The sequence below is a fragment of the Entelurus aequoreus genome, linkage group LG16 (assembly GCF_033978785.1).
Source record: "Entelurus aequoreus isolate RoL-2023_Sb linkage group LG16, RoL_Eaeq_v1.1, whole genome shotgun sequence".
NCBI lineage: Eukaryota > Metazoa > Chordata > Actinopteri > Syngnathiformes > Syngnathidae > Entelurus > Entelurus aequoreus.
The window spans coordinates 47201066-47218659 of NC_084746.1; the positions used below are offsets into that span (position 1 = coordinate 47201066).

A 17594-nucleotide genomic window follows, 5' to 3' on the forward strand; every position below is an offset into this window, starting at 1 on the left:
TTGGAAAGCTATACTGCTTTAAGTAGCTACATTTCTAGAAATCAGATGTTTTCAAATTTTGGTATGCAAAGACTGAACTCAGTGATGTATTCTTTCAATTTAAAGAGCCGGCGCTTTGATGATGTCGATGATGGTGTTGCTGATGACGACGACGGTTTTTGACACAGAAGGCCGCCGTGATGTTATCGCGGGATCCTGCTTCATCCGACTTTCGTTGACACTTCAACAGAAGCCCAAATAATTAAGAAATGGCAAACATTCAAGATGAGTTACAATGGTAAAGCTGCATTCAAGTCTGGCTCTGTGTTCAATGACCTACGCCGAACACGAGAACTTAGTGATGCAGTCATTGTAGTGGACAAAGTTGAATTTCAAATCCATAAAATTATTCTTTGCAACTGCAGTCCATACTTTGGGTGAGTAGAGTCATTTGAACAAATGAATACTATTTATAAAACACATTGAATATTTTTCTGTGTCACTGATGTTTAGAGAACTTTTTCTGCGGTGGTCAAACCCAGACCAGAGGGTCTACATCATCCATGGTCCAACACCTCCCTTAATGCAGCTTCTCATTGACTTTGCATACACCGGCTCTGTGCCAGTGACAGAGGACAATGTAAAGGATCTGTTGGTAGCAGCCGATAAGTTCAACATGACGGCCATTGTTCAAACCTGCTGCACGTTTCTAACAGAGCAGCTCTGCTCAGAGAACTGCATCGGCATCTGGCAGTTCACAAAGAACTGCTACACCCCGGAGCTGCAGGTTGCGGCCTACCAATACATCCTATACCACTTTGAGGAGGTTGCAAACTCTGATGAGTTGTGGCAACTCTCTATTCAGGACATGTGTGAAATCCTCGACAGGGACGACCTGATAGTGAAAAAGGAAAGCACCGTCTATGAAGCCATCCTCCACTGGATTGCACACGCTCCAGGAGAGCGTAGCGGAAACTTTACAGTGCTCCTGGAGAAAGTAAGTCACCATCAACTTTGGTCTTACTGTAGAACAGGACATGTTTCATCAGTGAATGTTTTCTGTGCTCGCATAATAAAGCATAGTATAAATAACGAGAAAAGCTCTCAGATAGCGCAGACCTGCCAGGCCCGACTTACCATTAGTTAAAAAAACGTCCTGAATTCAGACATGGATCCGGATCACTTTCTTTCCGTTCCCATTTCTGATATCTTTTGAAAGTTTAATCAAAATGTGACCATACCAGTAGTACAAAAGTAATATGAGACATCTATTAAAGGGAAACTTCACTTTTTTTTAAAATTGTGAGTTTATGCACTGTGTTGGTTTTGTTCTTTGAACAAGGTGATGTTCATGCACGGTTCATTTTGTGCACCAGTAAAAAAAAACATGGCAACACTTTAGTATGGGGAACATATTCACCATTAATTAGTTGCTTATTAACATGCAAATTAGTAACAAATTGGCTCTTAACTAGTCATTATTAAGTACTTAATGCCTTATTCTGCATGGCCTTATTATAACCCTAACCCTCTAACCCTGGCCCTAACCCTCTAACCCTAACCCTAACCAAATAACTCTAAATTAAGTCTTTGTTACTTAGAATATGTTCCCCTAGTGTCCAAATAACTCTAAATTAAGTCTTTGTTACTTAGAATATGTTCCCCTAGTGTCCAAATAACTCTAAATTAAGTCTTTGTTACTTAGAATATGTTCCCCTAGTGTCCAAATAACTCTAAATTAAGTCTTTGTTACTTAGAATATGTTCCCCTAGTGTCCAAATAACTTTAAATTAAGTATTTGTTACTTAGAATATGTTCCCCTAGTGTCCAAATAACTCTAAATTAAGTCTTTGTTACTTAGAATATGTTCCCCTAGTGTCCAAAAAACTCTAAATTAAGTCTCTGTTACTTAGAATATGTTCCCCTAGTGTCCAAATAACTCTAAATTAAGTCTTTGTTACTTAGAATATGTTCCCCTAGTGTCCAAAAAACTCTAAATTAAGTCTTTGTTACTTAGAATATGTTCCCCTAGTGTCCAAATAACTCTAAATTAAGTCTTTGTTACTTAGAATATGTTCCTTATACTAAAGTGTTACCAAAAACATAACTGTCTTGAATTTGAAAAAAAAAAAAAAAAAAAAATTTTCACTAAAGAAGGTTTCGGTGAATGCGCAAAAGAAACTGGTGGGGTTCGGTACCTCCAACAAGGTTAAGAACCACTGCTCTAGACATAGTAATGTTTTTTTTCTCAAGTTGTGTTTTAGGTTTTTATGTTTATGTTTTATGTTATATTTAAACACTTGCAGCGTGACAAAGTTCACATTGTATATTAACGGAGAGAAAGCAGAAAGGCCGCACCCCATACTTGCCAACACTCCCGACCATTCTCCCGAAATTTCTCCCGATTTTCACCCGGACAACAATATTAAGGGTGTGCCGTGATGGTACTGCTTTTAGCGTCCGCTTTTTCACAGCATGCCGACCCAGTCACATGTTGTATTGGGCTTCTGCATACACACAAAAGTGACTGCAAGACATACTTGGTCAACAGCCATACAGGTCACACTGAGGGTGACCGTATAAACAACTTTAACACTGTTACAAATATGCGCCACACTGTGAACCCACACCAAACAAGAATGACAAACACATTTCGGGAGAACATCCGCACCGTAACACAACATAAACACAACAGAACAAATACCCAGAATCCCTTGCATTCCTAACTCTTCCAGGCTACAATATACACCCAGCTACCACCAAACCCCGCCCACCTCAACCCCCCGCCCAAATCTCCCGAATTCGAAGGTCTCAAGGTTGGCAAGAATGCCGCACCCCCTTTTGGACATCATCCCCCCTAAAAAGCCACCCTCAACTCCCTCTTCGACCCTCCCCTTAAAAAGTGTTACATATTACAACTCATAACTTTTTGAGCTACCCATAGTGTAATTATAAAAATAACTCAGTGCACTCTCTTGTCAGTCACCCACTGTCTTCTTCTCTGTGAGTGGAGGCGGGGACCGCCTGCATACACACAAAGACGTTGAGGTTTGTAATGTAAAGTAAGGGACGGTAGTAACAATGATACGGATCACCCCCAAAATCTAATCAGTTGTTCCTTATCCCATCAAAGACATTTCCTATAAAAGTTGAACAAAAATCTGACCAAACTTTTTGAGTTATTTTGCTTACTTATTTCGACTAACTGCGGAAACCTAATGTGCTCTCGATTGGTTTCGTTCTTACCAATACGGAAGGCAACAATGTGTATTCGTCAATGATCACAATTCACCCTGTATGACCATACATTATGGGGTTCCCCAGGGGTCCATCTTGGGGCCTCTCCTTTTTATCCTATACATAAATGATTTCGTAAACTCCTCCGAAACTTTTCATAAAATAATTTTTGCTGATGATACAAATTTGTTTACCTCACACAGGAGCCTACACCATCTACAGGTAACTGTCAATTCAGAGCTTGTGAAAGTGGATTCCTGGTTCAAATGCATTAAGCTCTCACTTTATGTTAATAAAACAAATGTTATTCTATTTCATTCTAATAAAAACCGGACAAATACTGAGCACTGCCATATCAACATCAATGGGCAGGAAATACAGAGAGTGTATTCCACAAAATTCCTGGGGGTCATCATTGACGAATACCTCAATTTCAAATGTCACATTAGCCATCTGTTAAACAAATTATCCAAATATGTTGGCCTGTTCTTTCACCTTCGTCATTATCTTCCTCTGTATGCTCTACTTACTCTATATAAAACTCTCTTTGAACCACATCTAAACTACTGTAATGTCATCTGGTGTAACACCTTCCCTACCTACTGTACCTTCACAAATTAGAATCCATGCAAAAGAAAACCATACAGGCCCTGTCATGGTCCAAGTTTAATGCCCCCACTCAACATCTATTCCATAATTATCATCTCTTAAGACTGACAGAGTTCGATATTTATCAAAATGCTTGTTTAACCTATCAAGTCATTCACAGGCTGAATCTTAGGCTCTGTAGCTTGGTTCCTATCTACCATCCCCAGCATGCCCACAACACTCGTAACTTAGATCTGATATCAGGTAAACATCGTCTACTGGCTTGTACCGCTCGAAGTGTTGTATGCAGGGGACCTAAGATTTGGAACCGGCTTAATGAGAGCCTCGAGATGCGGTATCCATTCTCCAACTTCAAAAAGAAACTGAAAACTTACCTATTAACCACCTATCTCTAATGCTTCATGTGGGGTTGACTACTGTTGGGTTTTGCATGGTCGAATGAATGTATGTGTGTATGTGAATGCGTGCTTTAGTACTATTATCTTGTGTTTATCATATAGCGTTGTTGTTTTTTTTGTTGTTGTTGTGCTTGCTACCATTTTTCATCATTCCATGTACAAACCCCGTTTCCATATGAGTTGGGAAATTGTGTTAGATGTAAAAATAAACGGAATACAATGATTTGCAAATCATTTTCAACCCATATTCAGTTGAATATGCTGCAAAGACAACATATTTGATGTTCAAACTGATAAAAAAATAAAAACATTTCAAATAATCATTAACTTTAGAATTTGATGCCAGCAACACGTGACAAAGAAGTTGTGAAAGGTGGCAATAAATACTGATAAAGTTGAGGAATGCTCATCAAACACTTATTTGGAACATCCCACAGGTGTGCAGGCAAATTGGGAACAGGTGGGTGCCATGATTGGGTATAAAAGTAGATTCCATGAAATGCTCAGTCATTCACAAACAAGGATGGGGCGAGGGTCACCACTTTGTCAAACAAATACGTGTGCAAATTGTTGAACAGTTTAAGAAAAACCTTTCTCAACCAGCTATTGCAAGGAATTTAGGGATTTCACCATCTACGCTCCGTAATATCATCAAAGGGTTCAGAGAATCTGGAGAAATCACTGCAGGTAAGCAGCTAAGCCCGTGACCTTCCATCCCTCAGGCTGTACTGCATCAACAAGCGACATCAGTGTGTAAAGGATATCACCACATGGGCTCAGGAACACTTCAGAAACCCACTGTCAGTAACTACAGTTGGTCGCTACATCTGTAAGTGCAAGTTAAAACTCTCCTATGCAAGGCGAAAACCGTTTATCAACAACACCCAGAAACGCCGTCGGCTTCGCTGGGCCTGAGCTCATCTAAGATGGACTGATACAAAGTGGAAAAGTGTTCTGTGGTCTGACGAGTCCACATTTCAAATTGTTTTTGGAAACTGTGGACGTTGTGTGCTCCGGACCAAAGAGGAAAAGAACCATCTGGATTGTTATAGGCGCAAAGTGTAAAAGCCAGCATCTGTGATGGTATGGGGGTGTATTAGTGCCCAAGACATGGGTAACTTACACATCTGTGAAGGCGCCATTAATGCTGAAAGGTACATACAGGTTTTGGAGCAACATATGTTGCCATCCAAGCAACGTTACCATGGACGCCCCTGCTTATTTCAGCAAGACAATGCCAAGCCACGTGTTACATCAACATGGCTTCATAGTAAAAGAGTGCGGGTACTAGACTGGCCTGCCTGTAGTCCAGACCTGTCTCCCATTGAAAATGTGTGGCGCATTATGAAGCCTAAAATAGCACAAGGGAGACCCCCGGACTGTTGAACAACTTAAGCTGTACATCAAGCAAGAATGGGAAAGAATTCCACCTGAGAAGCTTCAAAAATGTGTCTCCTCAGTTCCCAAACGTTTACTGAGTGTTGTTAAAAGGAAAGGCCATGTAACACAGTGGTGAACATGCCCTTTCCCAACTACTTTGGCCCGTGTTGCAGCCATGAAATTCTAAGTTAATTATTATTTGCAAAAAAAAAAACAAGTTTATGAGTTTGAACATCAAATATCTTGTCTTTATAGTGCATTCAATTGAATATGGGTTGAAAAGGATTTGCAAATCATTGTATTCCGTTTATATTTACATCTAACACAATTTCCCAACTCATATGGAAACGAGGTTTGTATATACTGTCCTCTGGACCCCCTGTCAAAAGCTTCTTCTAGCTTATTTGGGGGACCCTTTCACTTACCAACATCTTTAAATGATATTCACTACTATTGTAATTGTTCTATGGTATAGTGCAGGGGTCGGCAACCTTTACCACTCAAAGAGCCATTTTGACGAGTTTCACAAATTAAAGATAACAATGGGAGCCACAAAATTATTTTGAAATTTAAAATGAAATTACACTGCATACAAAGCTTTTTTTTAAACTTTTGGGCCATGTTTTTTAAACAGGGGTCTCAGACACACGCCCCGGCCCGCACCTTTTTAAAACAATTTAATGTTAGTGCGGCCCGCGAGTTTCATATTAACGGCGCTTGACAGCATTATCCTTGCCAACTCTCCCAATCTTTCCGGGAGACACCCAGAATGTAGGGTATGTTGGCACTGGCTTTAGCGCCCTCTACAGCCTGCGCAGTGCGCACCTGCTCGGCCACATGTTAAATGCGGCTTCTGCTTTCTCATAAAAGTAACAGCAAGGCATACTTACTCAACAGTAACACAGCTTACACTGACGGTGGTCGTATAAACATTTTTTTAACACAACATTAACACTGTTACGTTACAAATATGCGCCACACTGTGAACCCACACCAAAAAAGAATGACAAACACATTTCTGGAGAACATCTGCACCGTAACACAACATAAACACAACACATCGAATACCCAGAATCCCATGCAGCCCTAACTCTTCCGGTCTACATTGTACCCCCCCCCCCCCCCCCCCCATTAGGGCTGCATGGGATTCTGGGTATTCGTTCTGTTGTATTTATGTTGTTTAACGGTGCGGATGTTCTCCAGAAATGTGTTTGTCATTCTTTTTTGGTGTGGGTTCACAGTGTGGCGCATATTTGTAACGTAACAGTGTTAAAGTTGTTTTATACGGTCAGTGTAAGCTGTGTGGCTGTTGAGCAAGTATGCCTTGCTGTCTCCTACGTGTGCAAGTAAAAGCCACATACACCATGTGACTGGGCTGGCACGGTGTTTGTACAGGCTATAGAGGATCAGAAAATGCAGTGCTATCATGACACGCCCTTGATTAAGTTGTTAGGGTGTAAATTGGAGAATATTTGCCTCGGGAGATCTTAATTTAGTTGTAAGGGTGAAAACTGGAGAATATTTACCCCGGGAGATTTCTAAGAGAGGCACTGAGATCCGTAAGTCTCCTGAGAAGATCGGGAGGGTCGGCAAGTATGCAGCTGAGCCGCATCACAGTGGTCAAAGAGCCGCATGCGGCTCCGGAGCCGCGGGTTGCCGACCCCTGGTATAGTGAATAAACTTGAAACTGTCAAACCAACAGCATCGATTACATAACCTCCTTAGCCTAGGTAACGATGACTCCAACTCACTTTGACAATCTCTTCCTGCAACCATGTAGGTGCGTCTAGCTCTGATGAGTCAGGAGTTCATAACCATCAACGTGTTGACCAATCAGCTGGTGCAGAACTGCGGCAAATGCTTGGACATGGTCGCCTTTGCCACACGAATGATGCGCCACATGACCACGGCGTCTGTGTCTGGATATTGCAACCTTGTCGCCCGCCCTCGCCTACCTTCTGCCATCCTGCTGGCGATCGGAGGCTGGAGTGATGCGAATCCGATACACCACATCGAGACGTACGACATGCACGCCAACTGTTGGGACTACCTTGTAGAGAGTATGCAACAACCCCGCGCCTACTGCGGCGCCGCCTTTCTCAATGACTGCATCTACTGTGTCGGGGGCTTCGGCGGCGCCGTACATTACAACACCGTCAGCTGCTTTGACCTGAACATGCGCACGTGGAGGGAAGTGGCGCCCATGCACTTCCATCGCTGCTATGTGAGCGTGACTGTGGTTAATGGATGCATCTACGCATTAGGAGGCTATGACGGACGTGCAAGACTAAGAGCTGCTGAATACTACACACCTGAAACCAACCAGTGGACTCTTGTCGCTAACATGCACGAAAAGAGGAGTAATGCCGGCTGCACAACCCTCAACAACAAGGTGGACTAAACCAAAAACTGTTTGTTTTGCTGAGATGCTCACCACTCATCCTCCTTTTTGGTTCCAGATTTACATTTGCGGTGGTTTTAATGGAAATGAGTTCTTACAAACAGCCGAGTGTTACAGCCCAGAGACCAATGAGTGGACAATGATAACACCAATGGGCAGCCGCCGCAGTGGCATTGGAGTTGTTGGGTTTGCTGACTATATTTATGCAGTAAGTACCATAACACGATATCTCTGACTGTGCTAGTTCCACCTCATATGCTTTTTTTTTCCTTGTGAAGGTCGGCGGTTATGATGGTGATGTACGTCTGGCCAGCGCTGAGGCTTATAACCCCCGAACCAATAGCTGGATGGTACTGCCCCCCATGCAATGCCCCAGAAGTAACTTTGGCATTGAAGTTGTTGGGGATCGCCTCTTTGTTGCCGGGGGTTACAACGGCGTCTCCACAATCAACCACGTTGAGTACTACGACCTATCAACTGGTCTGTGGTCTTCGGCCAGTGACATGGGGATCTCCCGCAATGCTTTGACCTGCTGTGTGATCACTGGATTTCGCAATGTAAGCCAGTATGCTATGCTTCGGGACAATTTACCAGTGCTCTTCTTGGAAGACGATTTGAACACAGAAGATTTTATGTAAACAGTGGAAAATTAAAAAAAAAGAAAAAGAGCAAATAAATTCTCTACAAAAGGTGTAATCATATATTTTGGCGTGCTTATATTTTTCTTTAGTACTTTGCAAACTGCTCTGAATTTCTGACCGGTATTTGACTGAGGGAGCTTTCAAAATCAGGGGTGTCGAAAGTGCCACACATTCTGCAAAAATTTCAAAATTGATAATACCGTATTTCCTTGAATTGGCGCCGGGAATATGGTATTCGCATGCCTAGAATTACAGCCGGGTCAAACTCGTTTCGCAAAATAACTAGCGCATGCTTGGCACTTCCGCCGGGTCAAATATGAGTCATTAAATGACTCCCGCCTCCTGGTGGTAGAGGGCGCTAGTGATCCTTCTTGCGACTGCTGGTACTGCAGAAGACCTGTGCTGCAGAAGAAGACAACAGCAGCAAGAGTGCACAGCCATTGTTTTTACCATGGAGGATTACATATCTAAAATAAAACAGTTTTCTAAACTGGACTTTCAATCGAAGCAGGAGGTAATACTTAAAAGGAAGATCTCCATCGAGACAGAGAGACTTTTAAAACTGAAGAAAGACTTCTATATCGATGATTTTCTTCAAAAGGAGCTGGCATGGACTCATTTATACCTAAAGGTAAGACCATAATAACGTTTCTTTTAATTAAATGTGCTTTTCATGATAAGGTAAGCGCCGGAGTGAGAAGAGGTTTTAAAATAATTAGCGCATGCATGGCCATCTCGCAGGCTTCTGGTAAGCGCCGGAGTGACAGGAGGTTTTAAATCAATTAGCGCCCCTGCGGCTATTCAAGGAAATACGGTATTGCAAAAATTTAAAAAAACATTTAAAAAAAGTGGAATGAGGTGAAATCTAACAAGAAAAAGTTGCAATGTTGACACAAAGCTGCCATGCAGGCTGTTTTTTTTGTCTTTTGTCTTTGTTTATTTTTCTTTTTGTTGCCATTGCTAAAATAAAAAAAAAAGACTAAAAATCTATGTTATAATGAATTATTACTTAAAAAATGTCACTTTAAAATGTTTTATGTGGAAAAAATATTGCATATATTGTGTGGTTGCCATATAAAAACATCAAAGTTTTATTTGACAAAAGAGCGTAAAACAAACAAAATAATAGTTCAAACGTAAAATCTACAGATATATCTGAAGTTGATCTCGTAATTTAAGTGTTAAAAGTTAAAAAAAAACCTAATAAAAATGTATCACTTTATGAGTGGGGGACCTTTTGGATCCCAAATATATTTATTAGGATTTTATTTAACTTTTCACTGTGATTACTCAAAAATAATTAATATACTTAAAATCAATGGTGTCCTGCAATATTGATCTTTTAAGGCTCTAATTACTAAATACTGCATATTTCAGTTTTACTATAAAAAACAAAGTTGTCTCTGACAGAAAACCTTTTTTTTTTTTTTACTTTATATCAACCTCAAATTGATATAGAGATTTACTGTATTAAATTTTAAAAAAAATAAATAATTGGACTTATTTTAACAGTTTAATGACTGAGACCCTTTATAGTCCCCGGGAGCCCTAAAGGTTAAAAAAAAATCCATATATTTTGTTAAGGTTTGAAAATGAAAAATATCAAAATGGCCCCCGCATGCTTAAATTTTGCCGTGTACGGCCCTCAGTGGAAAAAGTTTGGACACCCCTGTTTTAAATCAACCTCGACTGCCATTGGCCGAATGGCATTCGACACCTTTGACTTTTTGACAGTCCACCACAGGGCACAGACAGCCATCTAGTAAACGTTGCTGCAACCAACCCCAAAGTTAACCACTTTACTATTCAGGGTCCCCTACCAGGCATACCCACGGGGCAGTGGTGTGTTGTTAGGGCCCACTGCTGCCCGACGATCCCCTACCTTTTAGCCTGAGGTCGCGGGACCTCCGTTACTGTGTGCTGCCACGGGGAGGCAAGGAAGGGGTCTTGTTGAAGGAGAGGCTATGTACTGACTTCGGAAGACTTACACCAGGGGTGTCCAAACTTTTTCCACTGAGGGCCACACATGGAAAAATTTAAGCATACAGGGGCCATTTTGATATTTTTCATTTTCAAACCATAACAAAATATATAGATTTTTTGTTTTTTTTTAACCTTTAGGGCTCTCGGGGACCAGTCAAGGGTCAAGGGTTTCAGTCATTAAAATGTTAAAAATAAGTCAAATTATTATTAATTATTTTTTACAGTATATCTCTATATCAACTTCAGGTTGATATGAAGTAAAAAAACAACAGGTTTTATGCCTTTTTTGTCAAAGACAACTTTGTTTTTTATAGTAAAACTGAAATATGCAGTATTTAGTAATTCGAGCCCTAAAAGATCAATAATGCAGGACACCATTGATTTGAATTCTTTAATATTTTTGAGTAATCACAGTGAAAATTTCAATAAAATCCCACTAAATATATTTGGAATCCAAAAGGTCCCCCACTCATAAACTGATACATTTTTATTAGCTGTTTTTTTTACTTTTCACACTTAAATTACAAGATCAACTTCAGATATATCTGTCGATTGTACGTGTGAACTATTATTTTGTTTGTTTTATGCTCTTTTGTCAAATAAAACTTTGATGTTTTTATATGGCAACCACACAATGTATGCAATATTTTTTACACATAAAACATTTTAAAGTGACATTTTTTAAGTAATTGGAGTCATGAATAGGTCAATTATTCATTATGACAGATTTTTTGTCTTTTCTTTGTTTTTTGAGCAATGGCAAAAAAAAATTAAATAAAGAAAGACAAACGAAAGAAAAAAAAAAAGCCTGCATGGCAGCTTTGTGTCAACTTTAAGAGGGGAATATATTTAAGCTAGAATTCACCAACTCAAGTATTTCATATATATATATATATATATATATATATATATATATATATATATTTATTTATTTATTTTATTATACATATAAATAAAATACTTGAATTTCAGTGTTCTGGAGGCTATCCAGTAGATGGCAGTATTGTCCTGTTTAAGAGTGTCACAACATTGCTGTTTACGGCAGACGAACTGCTTTACGGTAGACGAAAACGTGACTGCTGTTGTTGTGTGTTGTTACCGCGCTGGGAGGACGTTAATGAAACTGCCTAACTATAAACCCACATAAGAAACCAAGAACTCACCCTCGATCATTCTACAGTTATAACGTGATTGGGCAGGCACGCTGTTAATATTGTGGGAAAGCGGACGTGAAAACAGACTCAGGTCCGCATTGAGCTGGAGGGGGCGTGGCCTCCAGCTCCGGCTGAATTCCGGGAGTTTATCGAGAGAAAATTTCTGCCGGTAGGTTATCGGGAGAGTTCGCTGAATACCGGGAGTCTCCCGGTAAAACCGGGAGGGTTGGCAAGTATGCTCTAATGCGTGGCCAAGAGATATTAATGCGTGGCACGCATTGAATGTCTGCTGCATTGGATCAGTCTCCTTTCTTTAACAGGAATGCCTTGCATCGTCTATATTAGATATATAACAACGGGTGGGTGGCGGGCGGTTGTGGTTTTGATAAAATGTTAGTTCGGGTGGATGGCGGGTGGATGACGACTTTTGTGATGCGGTTGCGGATGAAATAACTGCCTATCCGCGCATCTCTAGTAGTTACCTTATTTTAGCAAGCAGGAAAATGTTGAGAGGGTTTTAAACGTTGGTGCTTTTGTGTGTGAAAGATAGTTTGAGACGTCAAGACTGCCTGCCTTCTTCTTCTTTTAATGGTGGTTGGCAAGCAAATTTGTGATGTGCATTACTGCCACTTTCTGAAATAGTGTGAATCAAGATGGTACCCTACTCTAAATTATTTTATTTAACCCTGTCTTTTAAAAACTGTATGTATTGCTTTGTACCCTACATGTTCTTTTTCTTTCACTAATCTTATTTTTCATTATTCTTAACATGTTTTAATAAAAGCTGGCCTCACTGGCACTCATCGAGGGCGGACGCTCCCCTTTCCTCTCCCTTATCTCCCCTAATTGCTTCTTTATCTTGTCTTAACTTTCTTGTTGCCTCTTTTTGCACTGCTCTCCAAATCTAAACATTGGAACTAATTTACTGGCCTCAACGAAATTGACAAGATCTTGGGTTTGGGGGAACCTGCTTGTCGTGACGGAGCGGTTGTTGCTGGACACACGATGGACTCTGGGGAGAAGAAGGAGTGCCTGGCGACCCTCACAGTCGAGGACGTGAAGATATCCACCTATTCGGAATTATGACAACAGGACATCTGCTGATTGGAGTAAGCGTTGCTCTGGTTTGTCGACAATTTGGAAGTTGCTGGCAGTCTTCAAAGTACCCCAGAGCTGCCACAAAGGATTGGAGGATGCGGGAAGAACTGTGGACACTCTTGTGATTTTGAATAACATCGGACTGTCTGCCCCGCAGGATGAATTTTGAGGACCAGTCATAGACAATTTAGAGTGAAAAGCACATTTTATTTTCACTCGCATACAAAACATTCCAACTTGGATTGTTTCCCTGGCTTCGAGACTCTCCCGAAGGACAGTGCGGCGAAGACACAACAAACTCCCTTCTTGTCTCTCATGGACTTTGGACTGACTATCGGCTGCACAGCATCAAGGCCGCGGAACAGAGACACACGGCAGGCTTACACACACACACATGCATCCACAAAAAATATACACCACACACACATACCCCACCCCACATCCAACGCTCTCGACGCTTGAATCCCTTAGAACGGCTGGGCAGAATGGACGGCTGGGCAGCGCCTGAAGAGCTGCAGCCTTCAACCATAGCCCCAACTCCCCCCCCTCTGTTGCAAGTATCGAGATATTTTTGTAATATGTATATGTGCTTTGCTATGGAGGTTTTTTCCCACTCCAGACTGGGCCCCCTTAGCTGCCCGGTCTGGATTGTTTTTTTTTTACTCATCCTCCCCCAGCGTTTACCTTTTTCCCATCTTTTACGGGACACCTAGTGGCGACCCATTAGCGTTCCTGTTCTGTAACCCTGTACACGGTTCGTTTGTCTAATCTTGAATGGGTTTGTGCTGAAAAACAAAGTTTCAATAAAGACCTACACTACCGTTCAAAAGTTTGGGGTCACCCAAACAATTTTGTGGAATATCCTTCATTTCTAAGAACAAGAACAGACTGTCGCGTTTCAGATGAAAGTTCTCTTTTTCTGGCCATTTTGAGCGTTTAATTGACCCCACAAATGTGATGCTCCAGAAACTCAATCTGCTCAAAGGAAGGTCAGTTTTGTAGCTTCTGTAACAAGCTAAACTGTTTTCAGATGTGTGAACATGATTGCACAAGGGTTATCTAATCATCAATTAGCCTTCTGAGCCAATGAGCAAACACATTGTACCATTAGAACACTGGAGTGATAGTTGCTGGAAATGGGCCTCTATACACCTATGTAGATATTGCACCAAAAACCAGACATTTGCAGCTAGAATAGTCATTTACCACATTAGCAATGTATAGAGTGTACTTCTTTAAAGTTAAGACTAGTTTAAAGTTATCTTCATTGAAAAATAAGGACATTTTAATGTGACCCCAAACTTTTGAACGGTAGTGTACCTCTATCTTTTTTATAATTCATACACTCTATGGTAGGTGGAGAAAATAATACATTTTTAGATGCATTGCAATTCGGACATGAGCGATTGTAAAATTTAATTAGGCAACATCAATAATAGATTATTTATATATTGTAAATAAAGTAATGCAGGAAGTTCAAAATTGGACTAAATGCAGTGAGCCACCTCACCGAGGGGTCCGACCAACTCCTTTATTTTGGTAGTTTTGCTCACATTTCCATTAATTTAATAAATGTAATGGGAATAATTAAACTGTTTCTTATTACAAAAGTTGCAATGACGTGTCATCAAAAAGTAAAAATGCATTTCTTTGAGTATGCATCATGACAAAAAGGGTAATACTAAAAAAATGAATAGATTTTGATAGTCCAACTCATACTGACTGGTATACACAAGCTATGGAAATGATATCAGTAGAAAAAACTGCATTTAGTTTAGATAATAATGAGTCTTGTATTGGAATACGGGATCCATTATATACATTTGTTTTAATGAGATGTGAGGCAAGTATAAGCCACTGTGACACTATTGTTCATTTTATAAATGTTTTTATTTATTTTTTATAAATGGCTGTAATGATAATGTCAATGAGGGATTTCTAATCACCGCTACGTTGGAATTGTTATCAATAATGATACTATTGTTGATATTATTCATTTTTGTTTGACTACTTTTGGATCGTTTGTGTGTCCCCTCAATTGCTCTGTTGATCGCTGTTCTGGGTGTTGCTGGGCCGGGTTTGGTTTTGGAGTTGGAGTCGTATTGTTGTGGTGTTGTTGTGTGTTGCTTTGTTGGATTGATTAATAAAAAAATAAAAAGTTGCTAGCAATGAATGCTTATTTAGTGGAACAAAACCCAAAGAGGTGAGGACCATCCTATGCAACCTAAGCAGCGTGTTCAGTAACCATACAACGTCAGAGAGTCAGTGGACGTAAAGTCCGAGGCTATTCCTTAGAACAGGGGTCACCAACCTTTTTGAAAGCAAGAGCTACCTCTTGGGTAGTGATTAATGCGAAGGGCTACCAGTTTGATACACACTTAAATAAATTGCCAGAAATAGCCAATTTGCTCAATTTACCTTTAACTCTATTGTATTATTAATAATTAATGATATTTACACTTAATTGAACGGTTTAAAAGAGGAGAAAACACGAAAAAAATGACAATTACATTTTGAAACATAGTTTATCTTCAATTTCGACTCTTTAAAATTCAAAATTCAACCGAAAAAAAGAAGAGAAAAACTAGCTAATTCGAATGTTTTTGAAAAAATTAAAAAAATAATTTATTGAACATCATTAGTAATTTTTCCTGATTAAGATTCATTTTAGAATTTTCATGACATGTTTTAAATAGGTTAAAATCCAATCTGTTAGAATATATAACAAATTGGACCAAGCTATATTTCTAACAAAGACAAATCATTATTTCTTCTAGATTTTCCAGAACAAAAATTTTAAAAGAAATTCAAAAGACTTTGAAATAAGATTTAAATGTGATTCTACAGATTTTCTAGATTTGCCAGAATAATTTTCTTGCATTTTAATCATGATAAGTTTGAAGAAATATTTCACAAATATTCTTCGTCGAAAAAACAGAAGCTAAAATGAAGAATTATATTAAAATGTATTTATTATTCTTTACAATAAAAAAAAAAAAAATACTTGAACATTGATTTAAATTGTCAGGAAATAAGAGGAAGGAATTTAAAAGGTAAAAAGGTATATGTGTTTAAAAATCCTAAAATCATTTTTAAGGTTGTATTTTTTCTCTAAAATTGTCTTTCTGAAAGTTATAAGAAGCAAAGTAAAAAAAAATAATGCATTTATTTCAACAAGTGAAGACCAAGTCTTTAAAATATTTCGTTGGATTTTCAAATTCTATTTGAGTTTTGTCTCTCTTAGAATTAAAAATGTCGAGCACAGCGAGACCAGCTTGCTAGTAAATAAATACAATTTAAAAAATAGAGGCAGCTCACTGGTAAGTGCTGCTATTTGAGCTATTTTTAGAACAGGCCAGCGGGCTACTCATCTGGTCCTTACGGGCTACCTGGTGCCCGCGGGCACCGCGTTGGTGACCCCTGCCTTAGAAAGTACCATTAAAATATCTCCAGCCTACTCCAGGGGACTTCATTCCAATTGAATGAACACATATCCCCACATGTGAGACTGCGGACAAGTGGAATCACATTTCAGCCATAGCCCATGAAATGCCCCCACTGATGGATTGTGGGGTTGGGTTATTGATCTGCTGCTCTAGAGCACGAGCACCATGTCAAGTCATCACAGGCAGTGAGAGTGAGGCTTTTGCTATAAAGACTGACTTGGAATGGAGTATTGTCAGGAGTGAGCACCAGGGTGTAATCACGAAGAATGGGACAGGATTGTGCTTATTGCATATCCGTCAAGAGAACCGCCTCCTGTACACATCACATATTTTCAATTGTTTCATTACAGCAGGTCCGAAATCAAATCAAATCAACTTTATTTATAAAGCACATTTAAAATGTACCACAGGGGTAGCCAAAGTGCTGTACAATGGGCAGGTTAAAAGATAATACGAGAACCGAGCAAACACAACACAACACAAACAGAACACGATAAAAAAATAAAAAAATAAAACATAAAAACAGGTTCACAGCAGGTGTATTCTGGGGCGCCATTGCAGGATGGGTATCACTCAGTGTTAAAAGCCATGGAATAAAAGTATGTTTTTAAGAGAGATTTAAAAACAGGAAGAGAGGAGGCTTGTCTAACACTAAGAGGTAGGTCGTTCCAGAGCTTGGGAGCAGCAGTGGCGAAAGCTCTGTCACCTCTACGCTTCAGCCTTGTGTCTGGGACACAAAAAGGAGTAGCGAGTTGTCTACAATCATTCTCTGTAGCTTGAAATACAGTGCTTATGTTGCAGTTTGAATTATACGTCTGAAATTAAGATACGACTTTTGTTGTGAGACATGTACAAAACCCAGAACCAGTGAAGTTGGCACGTTGTGTAATTCGTAAATACAAACAGAATACAATGATTTGCAAATCCTTTTCAACTTGTATTCAATTGTATAAACTGCAAAAACAAGATATCTAATGTTCGAACTGAGAAACTTTATTTTTTTTGCAGATAATCATTAACTTAGAATTTAAATGCAGCAACCCATTGCAAAAAGAGTTGGCACATGTGCATTTTTACCACTGTGTTACATGGCCTTTCCTTTTAACAACACTCAGTAAACGTTTGGGAACTGAGGAGTTCAATTTTTGAATCTTTTCAGGTGGAATTATTTCCCATTCTTGCTTGATGTACAGCTTAAGTTGTTCAACAGTGCGGGGTTTCCATTGTGGTATTTTAGGCGTCATATTGCATCACACATTTTCAATGGG

General features: G+C 39.6%; 1 protein-coding gene across 1 annotated transcript; it reads left to right on the forward strand.

Annotated features, from left to right (window-relative positions):
- Nucleotides 1–264: 264 nt before the first annotated feature.
- Nucleotides 265–8643, forward strand: LOC133631393 (kelch-like protein 10). Its single transcript, XM_062023589.1, has 5 exons — nt 265–416; nt 493–976; nt 7384–7995; nt 8063–8212; nt 8283–8643. Exons 1-5 carry the CDS (start codon nt 265–267, stop codon nt 8640–8642), a joined length of 1758 nt encoding a protein of 585 aa, XP_061879573.1. The 3' UTR covers nt 8643.
- Nucleotides 8644–17594: the final 8951 nt, after the last annotated feature.

Excerpts from the sequence above, each read along its gene's own strand:
- LOC133631393 (XM_062023589.1), top strand. The coding sequence starts at position 265 with ATGAGTTACAATGGTAAAGCTGCATTCAAGTCTGGCTCTGTGTTCAAT. Across the intron at positions 977-7,383 it reads TTACAGTGCTCCTGGAGAAA|GTGCGTCTAGCTCTGATGAG; the intron begins GTAAGTCACCAT and ends GCAACCATGTAG. Across the intron at positions 7,996-8,062 it reads GCACAACCCTCAACAACAAG|ATTTACATTTGCGGTGGTTT; the intron begins GTGGACTAAACC and ends TTTTGGTTCCAG.